The sequence below is a fragment of the Mixophyes fleayi genome, chromosome 2 (assembly GCF_038048845.1).
Source record: "Mixophyes fleayi isolate aMixFle1 chromosome 2, aMixFle1.hap1, whole genome shotgun sequence".
Lineage (NCBI taxonomy): Eukaryota > Metazoa > Chordata > Amphibia > Anura > Limnodynastidae > Mixophyes > Mixophyes fleayi.
In genome coordinates, this window is record NC_134403.1 from 134,913,967 (window position 1) to 134,929,661 (window position 15,695).

General features: G+C 41.2%; 1 protein-coding gene across 1 annotated transcript in view; it reads right to left on the reverse strand.

Annotated features, from left to right (window-relative positions):
• Nucleotides 1-9,836, reverse strand: part of CARS2 (cysteinyl-tRNA synthetase 2, mitochondrial) — a 76,933-nt gene extending 67,097 nt beyond the window's left edge. Inside the window, exons 1-2 of the mRNA XM_075200015.1 lie at nucleotides 9,402-9,836; nucleotides 826-876 (exon numbers count right to left, since the gene is read on the reverse strand). Coding sequence (XP_075056116.1) covers nucleotides 826-876; nucleotides 9,402-9,607 — 257 coding nt within the window. The 5' untranslated portion in view covers nucleotides 9,608-9,836. The remainder of the gene's footprint in view (nucleotides 1-825; nucleotides 877-9,401) is intronic.
• Between the last annotated feature and the right edge of the window lie 5,859 nt (nucleotides 9,837-15,695).

A 15,695-nucleotide genomic window follows, 5' to 3' on the forward strand; every position in this document is an offset into this window, starting at 1 on the left:
CCATTAACATTCATTAGATCCAACCTCAAGACATATATAAAGAAAAAGTTGGAGAGAGGTTAACTTCACCTGAAAGACAACTATAGGTGGACATGCTACCATTGTTTCACCCATTACTAAATGTGTCATGGTTTAAACCTTTTAGCAGTAATTAGAAAGCACAGCGTCATCAGATTGTGAACTGCCAGAAACCATATACAGTATATCAATTGAGTTGTATAGGGCCTATACTATATAGGAGCAGCATCCAATATATTTTAAGGAGTATTATCAAAAGATGATTAAGGACAGTGCCCGAAGACATGTTTGCCAAGCTTACTGGCTTTGGAACAAAGTTAAGTACACTCAGAGGATAGATGTTGACAGGCATGCAGAAGAGAATCCTTGCGGATCTATGCACTTGGAATCTTGGTTTTAGATGCCTTAATTAAAGAATAGACGTGAACACTTATATTTTATCTGGAAGGAAATATATTCATTCTAATCATTAATCTTGTTACTATATTATGTAATAGACCTAAAGAACGTACAATAGACAGGCACTGACTTCTTTGTCAAGTTCTATTTGGTCTGGTTGAGGACGTGGTCCCAAATAAAGCAGAGTTGCGTGTACTCTTGTGAGCACATATGTTTAAAAAGCCAGTACAAACGCATCCTCTTAAACTTTACCAACTCCACTTATTAAGACACTAATGGTCAACTAACCCGATGGAATCACATAACCTGTCTGCTTCAGTTCAGCTTCCAATATCTTATTATAAATTCTCCATGGCAGAAATGGTTTCACCTATTTGCTGACAACGAAACAAAAAAAAAGGTACTTACCAAGCATGTCCAAGATGGGCATTGTCATAAACTGTTGGCCCACAGCTATACCTAAGAGCAAAAATAAAAAAGTGGGAAGATAGTTAGATCCTCAATTTTTTTTTACATATGTGCTATCATTTTACTTCTACAATCATACACATTTTATTGTTGTTGCATATAATTTAGTAGAAAATACAAGTGTTCAAAGTTGTTTACATGTAAACCTAAAGAGAGCACAAATCATACAATATAACAATGAAAGTTAAAACAATGTAACATTTCTGAGAAACATCCACTCGGAGATGGTGGGTTATTATAGAACACTATGGGGGGTATTCAACTGACCGCAAGATTTTATTTTTCCGCCGCATTAACACAAAAAAAAATAATTACCTGCAGGTTTTTAACTGCTATAGCGACTGTTTTTAGTTAACGAGTTAACAAAACGTGAAAACTCGTGCAATTCAACTGAAGAGGGAACGCTGCCCCGCGCCTTAATCATTGTGTTTGTGAGTTTTTAGGGGAGTGAAGGGAAGTTTTAACGCGACCATGTAGCACACAAAAAAAAAAGGTTTTGCATACAATTTCATACATTTTACTACATTACACAATCATTCTAGTTGATAATATCTACATTACAGTACTTTCTTTAACATATTCTTTTATTTAACTATTTTGTACTATAGAATCATCTATACCATGTCAAAACACATTAGTACAAACATATTTGTACCAAAAACATACATAAATATATTTAAATTGGTGATTATTTTTTTTTTTATTTCATTATTTTTAACAAGAAAATCAACTTTTACATGTTAGGCATTAGTGATAAACATAGTTTATCTTTTTTCTCTCATTATTACAGGATTTCAAATAGTTTTCAGAGGTTTTTTATTTTTATCACACCCCAAAGAGGTGCGAGATAAAACAGCATTTTGACCTGTTTAACGCGCCACATTAAAAAACAATTGAATTGCTTTTAACGTGGCTGCCTCTCGCACGCCCTATATTTTCAATAGACCTTCTACTGGAGCGAGAGGACTTTTTGTTAAAAAAAAAAAGGGAGCATTAAAAATGGAATTGAATCACGGGTAAAGCTAACCCGCTCGAAAATTATATATTAAAAAAAAAAAAACAGCGTTAAAATGACTTAACGCGGTCTTAAAAAAAATCTTGCGGTCAATTCAATACCCCCCTATAGGGCCAATTCGATTTGGCTGCTTTGTTCTAGGAATAACGCGGCCTGCACACTATTATCGCTAGTATGGTACAAGTGCGCAGTATTACCGTTAGTATGGTCATTTTAACGCCGATTTTTGCTCGTACCACTCGGCCGCATGTACAAATCTGGGTTAAAATTACCATATTAGAGGTAATAGTACTAGCGCTGCGTTACTCCTAGACTAAAGTGGGAAAATTGAATTGGCCCCTATGAGCACAGGAGGAAGGTATAACCCTATTTAAATCTACAAGAAAAAACTGTTGCAAATCCCATAGTTTTATATCAGTCTAGTAGTAAAATCATAAACAGTACTACATCACTCCACACATTGGTCACTGTACAGGGATGTGTGCGCAGTAACTTACAGAGTAATCAGAGCAGCTCACTTAGTCTACCCTACTTTGTTTCAGACAGGATTCCCAATAGGCATAGGACATGTTATTTCAACTTACAATTTCAGGCTCAAAACAAATTTGTGTGTTAAATCCTAACTTGCATGGGATGTCACACTGGCGAGATTTCGCTCCATGTTTTAAATCGCTGCAGTTTTCCCACTAAATACTGTGCTGATTAAAGGAATGTTTTACTATTCTGTCATACAGGCCTTTGTGTTGCTCAAGTTTCTCAAACAATGCTGTGCATAGCATTTTGGTGACAGAGTAATTATACCGCTGAGAAAAAAAAAAAACAATGCTTAGTTGAAATTTAAGTACCACTGACAGCATATCACACCGACTGCTTAAACTTCTGAAACCACTCTTCAGACAGCTTCTTTTTTTTTTTTTAAGTGAATTAGTTTAGTTTAATCAGTAAGATTGATCTAAAGGGGCATATTCAATTAGGTTTCCTGTTCGCAGGAACGGGCCGCGAAGTTCATCCAAGTTACCGCAATAACGTGGATTTTCGTGTGCACCCCATAGGATTGTGTAGGAAAATCTGCGTTATTGCGGTACCGTATTACCGGCAAAATTGTGCGGGTTCCGTGGTAACGCGCGTTACCGCGGACCGGAAACCTAATTGTATATGCCCCAACGTGTCATATTTGTAAGCTTAAAGTATCATTAAACCCAAACACTGATATATATTATATTCATATATTGGTCGAAGTTGTGGTGTATATGGTAGTATTTCATACGACTATTTCTCCTACTGCCCTCATAGTAAAACTATCAAATTACATTCATTTACATTCCCATTACATTTTTCGAACCGCCACTTCTAAATTTTCACTTTATCATCAGTTATTTATATAGCGCCACTAATTCCGAAGCGCCGTACACAGAACTCATTCACATTGGAGCTTATAGTCTAAATTCCCTAACATACACCCAGACAGACAAAGAGACTGAGGTCAATTTGATAGCAGTCAATTAACCTACTAGTATGTTTTTGGAGTGTGGGAGAAAACCGGAGCACCCGGAGGAAACTCACACAAACACAGGGAAAACATACAAACTCCACACAGATAAGGCCATGGTCCCCTATATGACAGCTATTTGTGATCCACTGAATACAATAATATGTTCAGTGTTACCCTGCTGCACTGTTAAGTAAAGAAATATGCCCCCACTCCACTAGTGGTGAAGCTCATTGGGTCAGTTCTGTAGGGAAAATTCAGTCATCTGAACTGCTGTGACATCACTGTCCCTGTGCATGAATCCACCAATCCACATTGCCAAGTAGTGCAAAGCTGTCACTGAAACGTTCCCTGCGTAGTTAGAAAAGCAATTCCCTAACATGACATCCTGATGTAGAGGTGTGAAGGAGAGCATAATGGACATATATAGATAGGTAGAAACACAGCTTTTTAGCTCATGCTCATTACTCAATCATGTAGTACACAGCCTTTCAAATTATAGATTTAGTTAAAATAATGGCTTTACTTCCCTGTAAAAACCACACTGTGAAAAAAATCACATCATAGGCAGCTATAATAACATATGGGAATTTCTTTTATCAGACGGATTAACACTATGTAAAGCACAATTTCTATATTTTTATTTTCAAAGGAGACGTTTCTCACCGCTCGACAGTGTAGCTCTAGCTTAAAAGGAGTAATATATTCTCTTTGTATTAAATTATAGTGACTCCTTTTAACATCAATTTGGGCTGATGCATTTGAAAGAGAGGGTTAACAACCAATCAACTGTCGGTACAGTCCAACCAATCCTCTCCTGACCAATCGCTATGATCCCCATTTAAGTCCAATAAGAAACATTCCAGGTTATTCAGCTTACAACAGATGTCCATTATGAAACCATTCTAGAGTCCATCTAAAGAGGATGTTAAACAGCTGGTGCGGGGCTCTTTCATGAAAAACTGAACAAAGTATTGATTAAATGATAAAAAGATAATGGCTTATAAAAAGTAAGATTTATTTTGACTTAGATTTTAGTATTTTGAGAAATTCACCGACTCAAATATAATATGTAAAGCTAGGAACAAGACTCAATACTTTATTTAGGTATATTTTATAATTCCTTTAGATCACATGAAAATGGATCATCACTACCATAATTTATTCTTGCTGTGTTATGTATATTTAACAAGGACCGCAAAATATGAAGAATAGTTTTCAACCTTTATCACATTGATAACGATTGAACTATCTCTCATATTTATGAAAAAACCTACACAGGAACAGCAGTTTATCATGTTCCTGTGGAAAAAAAAACCTAAACTTACCACTCCATCTTTGTAATTCAGATCCTGGGTGGCTTCTTCTTTCATTCCTGTCAAATCTTGTGCGCATCCAAACAGCACTGACCCAAAGGACCTGGGTCATGTGACAGGGCTGCACATTTGCTTTAAATCTCTGCTCTTTGGAGCAGAGCTTAACAGTACTGAAAACGATCAGAAACGGTAATGTACGCCACATTACCACATGTGTAAACGTTTTTCAAAATTTGCTAAATTGCGGTACATAGCAGTCCCCATAGACATCTATGGGGACTGCTATGTATTTCAAAACAAAATGCAAAACAGCAGATATCTATGATATTTGCCTGCGATGTACCAATAATAAATCTGCAGGGTAGTAAGATTTGCGGCTATTTCCTGAAAATGGCCGTTTTCGGGGGATTTACCGCAAAAAAGTGATTGATAAATAGGCCCCTAAGTACCAAGCAAGGATAACTAATTGTGTAACATAAAACCATGTCCTATGCTTTCAAAGATCGGAAGATACTGTAAATTAACAATTGATGTAGACCTTAAAATGAAAATTCTCAAAACATCTCTTCTCTCCATATCAGCCATCACCAAGGTCTACTGTCTTACTTTCCTCTATGATGTCACACTGTTTAAAAGTAAGACTGACTTTCATTTATATTTAATAGCAGATCAATTTCACTCCCCATCTTTAAATGGTTGCGGAAGGGGTATGCAAGTGGGAGGACCAATCACAAATAATTCAGTCCCATCTTTCAATCGCACATTAAAGCACTCACAAAAAATATTTAATGTATTACATGTATTCAACCCTTCCCCACACAAGTACAATTCAAAAGTATGGTCTTAACTAAGCCATCAACAAACCTACTGCATTACTTTACACTCACCTACTAACTACCATCCCATATGTATCTCTCTAGCTTACACATACAGTTGTTCCTTCCTCTCTGATTATCACTTCTCATTCATGCCTATGGGATTTCTCTTGTGCTGCACCTGTTCTGGAACTCACTGATGTCATCACAATCACTGAGTTTCCAAGGGGCACATTTATCAATGTTCAGCAAAAATGAAAAATAGTTATCAATCCTCGCATTGATAAGGATTGAACTATTTCTCAAATTTATTAAAAACGGATCACAGAAATAGCAGTTCCGATAAACTGCTGTTTCTGTGATAAAAAAAAAACAAAAAAAAAACAAAACAAAACACACTTACCCCGCCTCTTCGCGATGTCCACGGATCTCCTCCAGGTCCTCTTCATTTTTTCTTTACACTGGAATTGCACATGTGCAGTTCTAAAAACTGCACATGTGCAAAAAAACATCACCGCTCTGTCTCTGCAACTATAGTTGCAGAGAGAGCGGTGAGTGACAGGGAAGGATCATGTGATCCCTCCACACATGCGCTGTCCAGCTCTGCTCTCCTGAGCAGAGCTGACAGCACTGAAATCTGACAATTATGATAACGTACGCCAGCTTCAGCTGGCATACATTATCATGACAAGTTACCGGAAAAAACTTTTTTCAGAACTTGTTAGATTGCGGTTGGGAGCAGTCACCATACTGTAGAATGGTGACTGCTCCTAGAAACGAAAAGGAATGCAAAGCAGCAGATATACACGATATCTGCTGCGATACACCCTTCTTAAATATGCGGGACACACTCTGGGACCTGGCTTTCACGGTAAGTGCACGATAGTGCACTATCACTATTTCTTAAATATGCCCCCAAGCCTTTAAAAAGGTCCATGAAACTACATTCAGGGCTTGTTCACACACGTACACTGGGAAAATGGGTAAAAAAACACTTCAGTGATGAGTTTTTAACCTGTTTTCCCCATGTGATTTTCATGCATTTACAAATACAGTCTATTATACCAATAGCACACATTAACGAATGAGAAATAGGTCATGCTGCGTTATAAAATCCTGAATAGAGCATTAAAATTATAGAACTTAATGGGGGAAATTCTTAAAAAAAAAATAAAAAAAAAAATCAGCTCAAGGTGTCTCCGCAACGGCCATGAAACACCTGGCATGGATTTTTTTTTTTTTCCACAGAAATATCCCTAATTTTTGCTTGTGCCCCGTAGAGGTGCGAGCACCAACGTTGGAACGATGTCGGGCACATGTGGAAGGGAGTACGCACTCATGACCGGCAGTGTAGGCAAATATCTGTAGTGTACAGTGTCACAATCTTTTCAGCTGAACGTTATGAGAGATGAAATTCACAGATCTGAAGGTAGAAAGATGTGTACACATGAATCTGCATAATCATTGGGACTTGCAGTCATTGGTGAAATCTGTACAGAAATCGCACTTGAAGAAAAACGCAGTTGTATGTACCCAGCTTTATTCAAAAAAAAAAAAAAAAGTACGTTCAACATCAAATGAGCCCCATAAACGTCCAGTACAGCACTGTAAGAAACATTAGCATTATACAAATCATAAGATCTGATCAGAATTACTTTAGCTTGACATCCTTCACTAGGTTAGTAAATGGTGTTTTTGTAACTGTTTAATGATTTTATCTATTTTACAATGTGTTTACATACCATAACTTAATAGTTTGGATGACATTAGGAAATAATCTGGTTTCATGAGCGGTCACAATGCAACTCTGGAACAGCGTTGAACTATTTGCATTTATTGGCCTTTGTTTATTAAATTAGTCTTTACCAAATACACTATTTACTGTAATCAGTAAGTCAGTTGTTCCCAAACTTTTGCAGTTCACGGCACCCTTAGAGTCTCCAAATTTTTTTAAGGCACCCCTCCAAAATAATTACTGAGCAGCCCTTTTTTAGAAGTAGTTGGGTCAAAAAATTGTAATAAGTATTTAGGTCACGACAAAAATACTTATTTAGTTATATGCAAAAATGCCCCCTCTGCAACCAGAGACACTGCCCCCTCTGCATCCAGGGACACTGCCCCCTCTGCATCCAGGGACACTGCCCCCTCTTTCACGCTGTCCCCTCCTCTGCCCTCTGTCACGCTATTCCCCCTCCTCTGCCCTCTCTCACGCTGCCCCCTCTGCCCTCTATCACGCTGTCCCCCTCCTCTGCCCTCTGCCACGCTGTCCCCCTCCTCTACCCCCAGGCACGCTGCCCCCTCTGCAGCCCTCTGTCACGCTGCCCCATCTGCAGCCCTCTGTCACGCTGCCCCCCTCTGCTGCCCGCTGTCCTTCTCCGCTGTCACACTGTCCCCCTCTGCTGCCACACTGTCCCCCTCCGCTGCCACACTGTCCCCCACCGCTGCCACACTGTCCCCCTCCGCTGCCACCTGTCCCCCACCGCTGCCACACTGTCCCCCTCCGCTGCCACACTGTCCTTCTCCGCTGTCGCTGTCCCCCTCTGCTGCCTGCTGTCCCCCTCCGCTGTCACACTGTCCCCCTCTGCTGCCACCTGTCCCCCTCCGCTGTCACACTGTCCCCTTCCACTGCCACACTGTCCCCCTCCGCTGCCCGCTGTCCCCCTCCGCTGCCCGCTGTCCCCCTCCGCTGCCACACTGTCCCCCTCCGCTGCCACACTGTCCTTCTCCGCTGTCACACTGTCCCCCTCCGCTGCCTGCTGTCCCCCTCCGCTGTCACACTGTCCCCCTCCGCTGTCACACTGTCCCCCTCCGCTGTCACACTGTCCCCCTCCGCTGCCACCTGTCCCCCTCCGCTGCCACCTGTCCCCCTCCGCTGTCACACTGTCCCCCTCCACTGCCACCTGTCCCCCTCCGCTGCCACACTGTCCCCCTCCGCTGTCACACTGTCCCCCTCTGCTGCCACACTGTCCCCCTCCGCTGCCACCATCCTTTTCACTCTGCCCCACGCCAGACATACAATAAAGAGAAGACAGAAACTTACCAATCAGTGCGGCGCCGGGACCCAGCAGCCTCCTCTCTCCCGCAGCTGTCACTGAATATAGACGTCAGTAACAAGCTGCTGCGGGAGAGAGGAGGCTGCTGGGTCCCGGCGCCGCGCTGATTGGCAAATTTCTGTCTACTCTTTTTTTATGTCTGGCCCGCGGCACCCCAGTGACAGCGCTGCGGCACCCCAGTGACAGCGCCGCGGCACCCCAGTGACAGCGCCGCGGCACCCCTGGGAGCCGGCACACTTTGGGAACCGCCGCAGTAAGTTCTGTCAAATAATTTATTTCAGTATAAATCATTTGAAGCAGGAAATAGGTGCTTGTTTCCTCATAACTAGTAGGTTTGTTATCACAAATAAAAATATATATTAACTTCTCCCAGTCCCTACATAAACATAGGGATTAAACATGACCCCACCATTATGAAGATTTTCTATCGCTATCATACAATTTAACAAGAAATTGTAACCGGGGTATCTGAGCAATGCTAACCTCCAAAGTGATACCGGCCAGCGGTGAGGAGTGTTCCAGTCTCCATAAAAATATATGGTTTAAAACAATATACACAATCTAAATAATAAAAATGCACATGAAAAACGCTTTATTTTACTAATAATGCGTTTTCCTTGCAGTGACACAAGACTGACGTCAGGGGTCTTCTCCTATTGATAAACAGACCCATAGTTTAAAAGCCTTTACCCTAAATCCTTAGTGCATTAAAACAAACCGTGTGCACATAGACAAGTAATGGCACATTACATCACAAAGGGTCTGCATAACGCAGTTACATATATAAAGCCGGTGTACACAAGAAACAATACAGCAGCAGCATCTGACCATGTTGCTAACGCCGGTCTGCTCAGTATAAGCGCTTCCTTCCTTCTTGTCAAGCTGTTGTACACGCGAATTCCAGTGTCATGGCCACTAGGGGTCGCCCAATATCCAGCAGCAGAGGTGCAGAAGGTACGTGCACGAATATTTACAATTGCTCCCTCTAAGACAACGGACAGCAGTCTACAGCCAGACGGGGTCAGACGCTGCATCTTCCCGCAGACAGCCGGCGATGCAGAGACTTCAGCTTACTCTATATAGAGTATATTATGCGGAGATAGTGGCCATACTGTAGTGACTCCACATGCGGTGTCAATGTTAAATCCAACCTCTCCAAAACCAAACCTCTTCCTCTGCTCCTCCCATAATTAACCTTATATCTTCCACAGTGACAGTGTAATGTCACATATGGTAACTGTACACAGCATTAAGAAGACTTATTCTGTATGGCTCACATATCCAGATTTGTCTCCCACTATAACACAGCTGTGTATTTATTATATTTATAGCGTTCACCGGGTCCATACTATCTTTCCTCGCTGATTTACTTGTTTACTAGACATTCATCTGCACAAGACATAGGGCTGAACAGGAACAAGCTCCGCCTGACACACAGCCGGTAATAGGAGGAAACGTACAACAACACCCTGCTCCCGCTGTAACTACAGCCTCCAACGGGTGACTCTTTCTGTTCAGACATAATGGTAGATGGTTGCAGTTTGTATTCACTTATTATTAAACAAAAATTATTGGACACATTTTTATTTTAAGTTATCAAAATGTGAACATCTAAATATTTTCTTAGTATTATTCACTTAAACTTCTATGGCGAGCTGCACAATTAATGAATCAAAGTCCTGCAGAGTGCCACTGAAATCTTAAGTAAGCACACCATCATTCAATTAGAAAATGTGCAGCAAAGACATAAATATTTAATGTGCAAGGCACTTTAGCCCCAATTGTCGCCATAACAGCTTAAATATATAACCTCATAAGCCTCCCTATAACCTCATGTTCAGGCCCGGCGCTCCCATTAGGTAAGGTTAGGCACTTGCCTAGGGCGCCGGGCTCTGGAGGGCGCCCTCCAGAATGAAAATTACTTTAAAACTGTGCGGCGACCGCTGACCATACCTGTCACGGCCGCCGCACAGCATTCAGATGCACGGGGGAGGGGGGAAGAGGCTATTGCTCACCACCGCCGCCTCTCTGCTCCGTCTCCTCCCCTCCACTCACTAGTGTCAGTGAGTGGAGGGGAGGAGACGGAGCAGAGAGGCGGCGGTGGTGAGGTAAGGAAAGACGGGGTGAGGAGGGAGGAGGGCGTTTTTCAAAATGCCTAGGGCACCATGGACCCTAGCACCGGCCCTGCTTATGTTACATATTTCTCCCCCACAGCCTTCTCCCCCTATAAATATAATCCTCTCCTCTCTACTGTATAATTCATTCACCCTCTCACACTTTCTTGTCATTAATTTTCCTCTTTCTCTCCCTCAGTGTCAGAGACAAGGAGCATGGCACTATGCTGTTACATTACAATGCAGAGGCATGCTCCCAACCTATCATTGACACGGAGGATCAACAATAAGCAGTATATTGTGTGTGATCACATCATCAGACACTGACATCCCTCTCCTCTGCCTCCCTGCTCCAGAAGGTTAGACAGGGGAGGGCTGGAAAAAAGCTTTTAAATAAAAAAAAACACAACATTCTCTTTCCTATTAAATACAATGTAAAAATTTTCAGCAAATGAGGAAGGGTGTGAGTGGCTGGATCACTTATAAATTATTTATTTGTGGCTGGATCACGTAGAAATAATTTATTGTAGAAATGTATTTCAATTAGTGGTGCAGCAAGCACCAATGTATATAATTGCAAATGCACTTATCGTGTTACATTGGGACATGTTTTGTATGGAACTTTCTTGTTTGGAGTTGGAACTTTTCTTTGGGAATTCTCAAGTTAGCAATAGAATGGAGGGGATGTGGTTTTGAAACTGCCTAGAGACAGGTAAACTCATGCTAATTAGCCATGTTCATTACTCAGTGACCAACACGTTTGTTTAGCCTGTATATGCAACAGGGGGCGGCTGCAACTTCCTGTTTCTGGTTTGGCTGCATCTCAAATAATGCAACCAGCAAGTTTTAGCATGTAATAGAGTAGTGTAAATATTGTTAACTTTGCACTGCATGTAAATCCATGTTTGGGAAAACATATTGCATCCTGGTACTAAAAATAGCTCAGACGTTTTGAGGCCAGGTAGGGTCCAGGGGTGGCGAAACCCCTTGCTGCAATATGAGTCAGAATGTATATAAAAAGCAAGCTGTTTGAGCATGTAATGTATCATACCATCTGTACCTTTCTGGATGTCACTAGTACCTTCAACTAGTGGCTGTGACTATCCTTATTAGGACACTGGAGCTAATAAAACATCATTTTGCTTCAAGAACCTGTTTTGACGACTACTTACCCTGCTGTAAATTTCTGTGACCTACAGATTAGACCCAAATCTAATCCATTTCCGACTGTTCTGTGGTTTGGACCCAGCATTCCAGTACCAACGTTTTGCTCGCTACCTGTAGCTCTGGTCAGTGTGATAGGCCAAGGGGGAACCATCCACAGCAACCCTGATCTGAAGGCAAAAGCCTTCAGTTCAGGGTGTACCAGCCAGTGGGGTTACCCTAGCAACGAGAGTTACCCAAAAGGAAGCTGTTCTAGGTGCCGGTTCAGGAGCGATTTGAGAGAGCAATTTGGAATAAAGAAAGGGAACAGTGGAAAAGTAAGACCAGCCGGTTCCCAGCAACAACAGACAGGGTGGCATAGGCCGTCCATCCTGTCACAGTGTGTGCTTAATTTAAATCTATGGGTGGAAAACAAAAGCACTGAATGAAGATTGGATAAGGAATCAGTTTCTGGGTCATGCATAGGTGGGTAGCTTTCAACATGATGACTCAATGATGGGCACCTCCGTACCCTAGAAGTTCTCATGGACCAAGTCCAGGGGTCTTCATATCCTCCAGGATATGAATGGAAACTGGTAGACTCCAGCTTCTCAATAGGCAAACAACAGCTGCTGCAGGGTCTACTACCAGCCCCCCCCCGCTTTGAGTGTATGTATGCCTGCAGCATTTGATTGTGGGTACCATTGAACCTCTCGCGTAGCACTTTGGCATTGTGTAGTGCGCAAGTGGGGTGGTGACACCAAATTACTCCCAAAGGGTCTGCATCAGCTCACCATTTTGGGACCCTTGGTCACTAATCACCTCTTGTGGTAATCTCTTTGCAGAAAATGTCTATCAGAGTCTGTGTTACATGTTTGGCATCCACAAATACCAGAGCTACAGCATTGGGTTATCTGGGTGCATGGTCAGCTAAAGTCAGAAAATATCTCTTCCCATTGTCACTGAACTTGGGTAAAGGGTCTACGATATCCACGACCACTATCAGTAATAGCTCACCACTAATCGGTATTGGCTGAAGGGGTACGAGGCAAGGTGATCCCCCAAAACATTGGTGTTGAGGTACTGCAACAGATTCAGACTTAATGTTGCATGAGTGAATACACCTGAGGGACTGCAGGTGGCGCTGTTCCTACTTGTATTATTGTGTTGTCACTCTGTATTATTGTAATGTACTCTGTTGTACTTGGAATATTCTACTTCCTACTCATATTTTTGTTACATGCAAGATGTGTTGATATAACTGCACAGTTTAATATAAAGTTATTATTCCACAAAGAACTTCCCAATGTGCGCCTATGGACAGTGTATGAAAGAAGCGCAATCTGCAACAAGCTATGAGCCCAGATACAAGCATAAGGAACCCAGACCTAGACACCAGAAGCCCAGATATAAAAACAACAGCTATCCACTCACACGGACCTAGGCAAAATACATATCTCAGAGAAAATCTGCACAGCAATGTGAGTAGACCAGTATTATATCTCAGAGAGAATAAAGAGATAAAAAAGGAAACATAATGGCAAGCAGCACAGATTTTAGACTAGCAGTAGTCAAGCTGTCTAATGATAACTATCAACTGTGGAAATTCAAATTTGAAATGCTGTTGTCTAAAGATGACTTGTGGGAAGCTATAATCACAGACAGACCAGAGATTAATAATCAGAATGGGACAAGAAAAACAGACAGGCATGTGCAACCATAAGCTTACTAGTTAAGGATGATCAGCGAATTAATTTAAGACATGATAATACTGCTAAGGGCACATGAGATGCACTACAGAAACTACATGAAATATCCAGTTTAAACAGCAAATTAACCCAGCTAAAAAAAAACTACCAAATGAGAATTAGCAAAGGAAAGACTATGCAAGAGTTTATAATGGACTGCTGGAAATTGTAGCACAGCTCAGATCTATAGAAGATATAAAATGCAAAAACATAGTAGCCATACCACTGTGTAGTTTACCTGGCACATACAGTGCTCTGATAAATGCTCTGGAAACAAATTCTGAAGCTGAACTCAAACTAGATTTTCTGAAAATCAAACTCATAGCTGAATATCAGCGCAGAAAAGAAATGACACAGGATAACATGGAGAGTGACACAGAAAAAACACTTACAGTTACAGATACCCAATTGCATAATAAAAAAACAAGAGCATGTTTTAGATGTACCTTTAAAGAAAAACTGCTCAATATGGTAAGTGGAACAGCAGAAACTAGTTTTGAAAGGGTCCAAACAAAGAGTTAAAACTCAAAGACATATGCACAAACAAGTGGACAGTAACTCATCTGACCCATAATTAGTATATAGATTCAGGAGCAACAAGTTACATGACAAGTGACATAGATTTCTACACTGAACTTGATATGAATCATAAAGAAACAATCCATCTTGCAGATGGAACCAATATCATTATGGAAAGTATAGGGCACAGTCTCATATGCTCCAATCCATGTTCCCAGATTGGAAGGCGGGCTATTATCTGTAAGGTGCATGGCGGCTAATTGACTTACTATCAAATTCCAAGATAATGTGCATTATCCAGAATGGAAGAAAAGTATTAGCCACAGCCAAACAGAAGGTCACTGTATTGTCTTGACACTGCAACACAACAGGTGAGATTAAGCACACACAGACACAGTGACTGTATTTATGTGTGGCACAGACAACTAGGATACATACATCCAGACAGCATTAATGAACTGCAAAGGAGAGACCTAATAAAGGATCTCACAGTATCAGACTGTTCAAAAACCATGAGGTGTGAATGCTGTATAAAAGCAATTAAAATAGGGTAGCCTAAAAGAAGAAAGAACCATGACTGAAATAAACAGATTCATGTTAACAGATTCAGGACTAGCTGAAAAATATTAGGGCTAAGCAAGAATCACAGCCACTTATTTACAAAAAAGACTATTCTCCAGAATAGTGGAAAAAATTCCATATGAACTGTGGCATGACAAGAAACCTAGTATACAACATATTAGAGTTTTCAGATGTAAAGCATTTTCTACAAAGCATTTTCTACAATCCTGCTGAATGACACAGTAAACTGCAGAACCGGGCAGTGTAAGTGATTCTTTTTGGGTAAAGCAAATATTCCAAAGAATACAGAATTTTAAATTCAAAAACAGATAAAGTAACTGTAAGCACAGTGTGAAATTTGTTGAAGAACTTATAAATGAAATAATGATCACCGGCAGATCCAGCTAAAGAAGAGAGCAAAGACACAAGCAATCCAGCTATTGAACAAGAGATTGAAATCAGCTGGAAACCAGAAACCAAAGTTGAAGAAACCCAAGAGAACATGGCAGATAAAGTAAGGAGACCAACCAGAGAAAAAAAAAAGGTAAAGCACTTGTACTCCTCTCATATAGAGCTAAAGCAATCAATATATGTGGACTTCCATTCTGGGAAGAAATAGTTGACCTACCAAAAATGTAAGCTGACAAGTGGATGCGGAAGCGATTGCTGAGAGAAGGGATACAGTCTACGCCCAGACAGATTGGATGGTCCTCAAGAAGAGCGGTGGAATGTGGGGAGCAAAAGGGCAGAGGGACTAGTGGATTGAGCTGGACAAAGACATCATAGATTATCTAGAAAGATGGGTCTAGTGCAGTGGTTCCCAAACTTTTACAGTTCGCGGCACCCTTAGAGTTTCCAAATTTTTTCAAGGCACCCCTCCAAAATAATTATTGAGCAGTCCTGTTTTAGAAGTAGTTGGGTCAAAAAATTGTAATAAGTATTTAGGTCAGGACAGAAATACTTATTTAGTTGTATGCAAAAATGCCCCTCTACATCCAGACACTCTGCCCTCAGGCACTCTGCCCCCTCTGCATCCA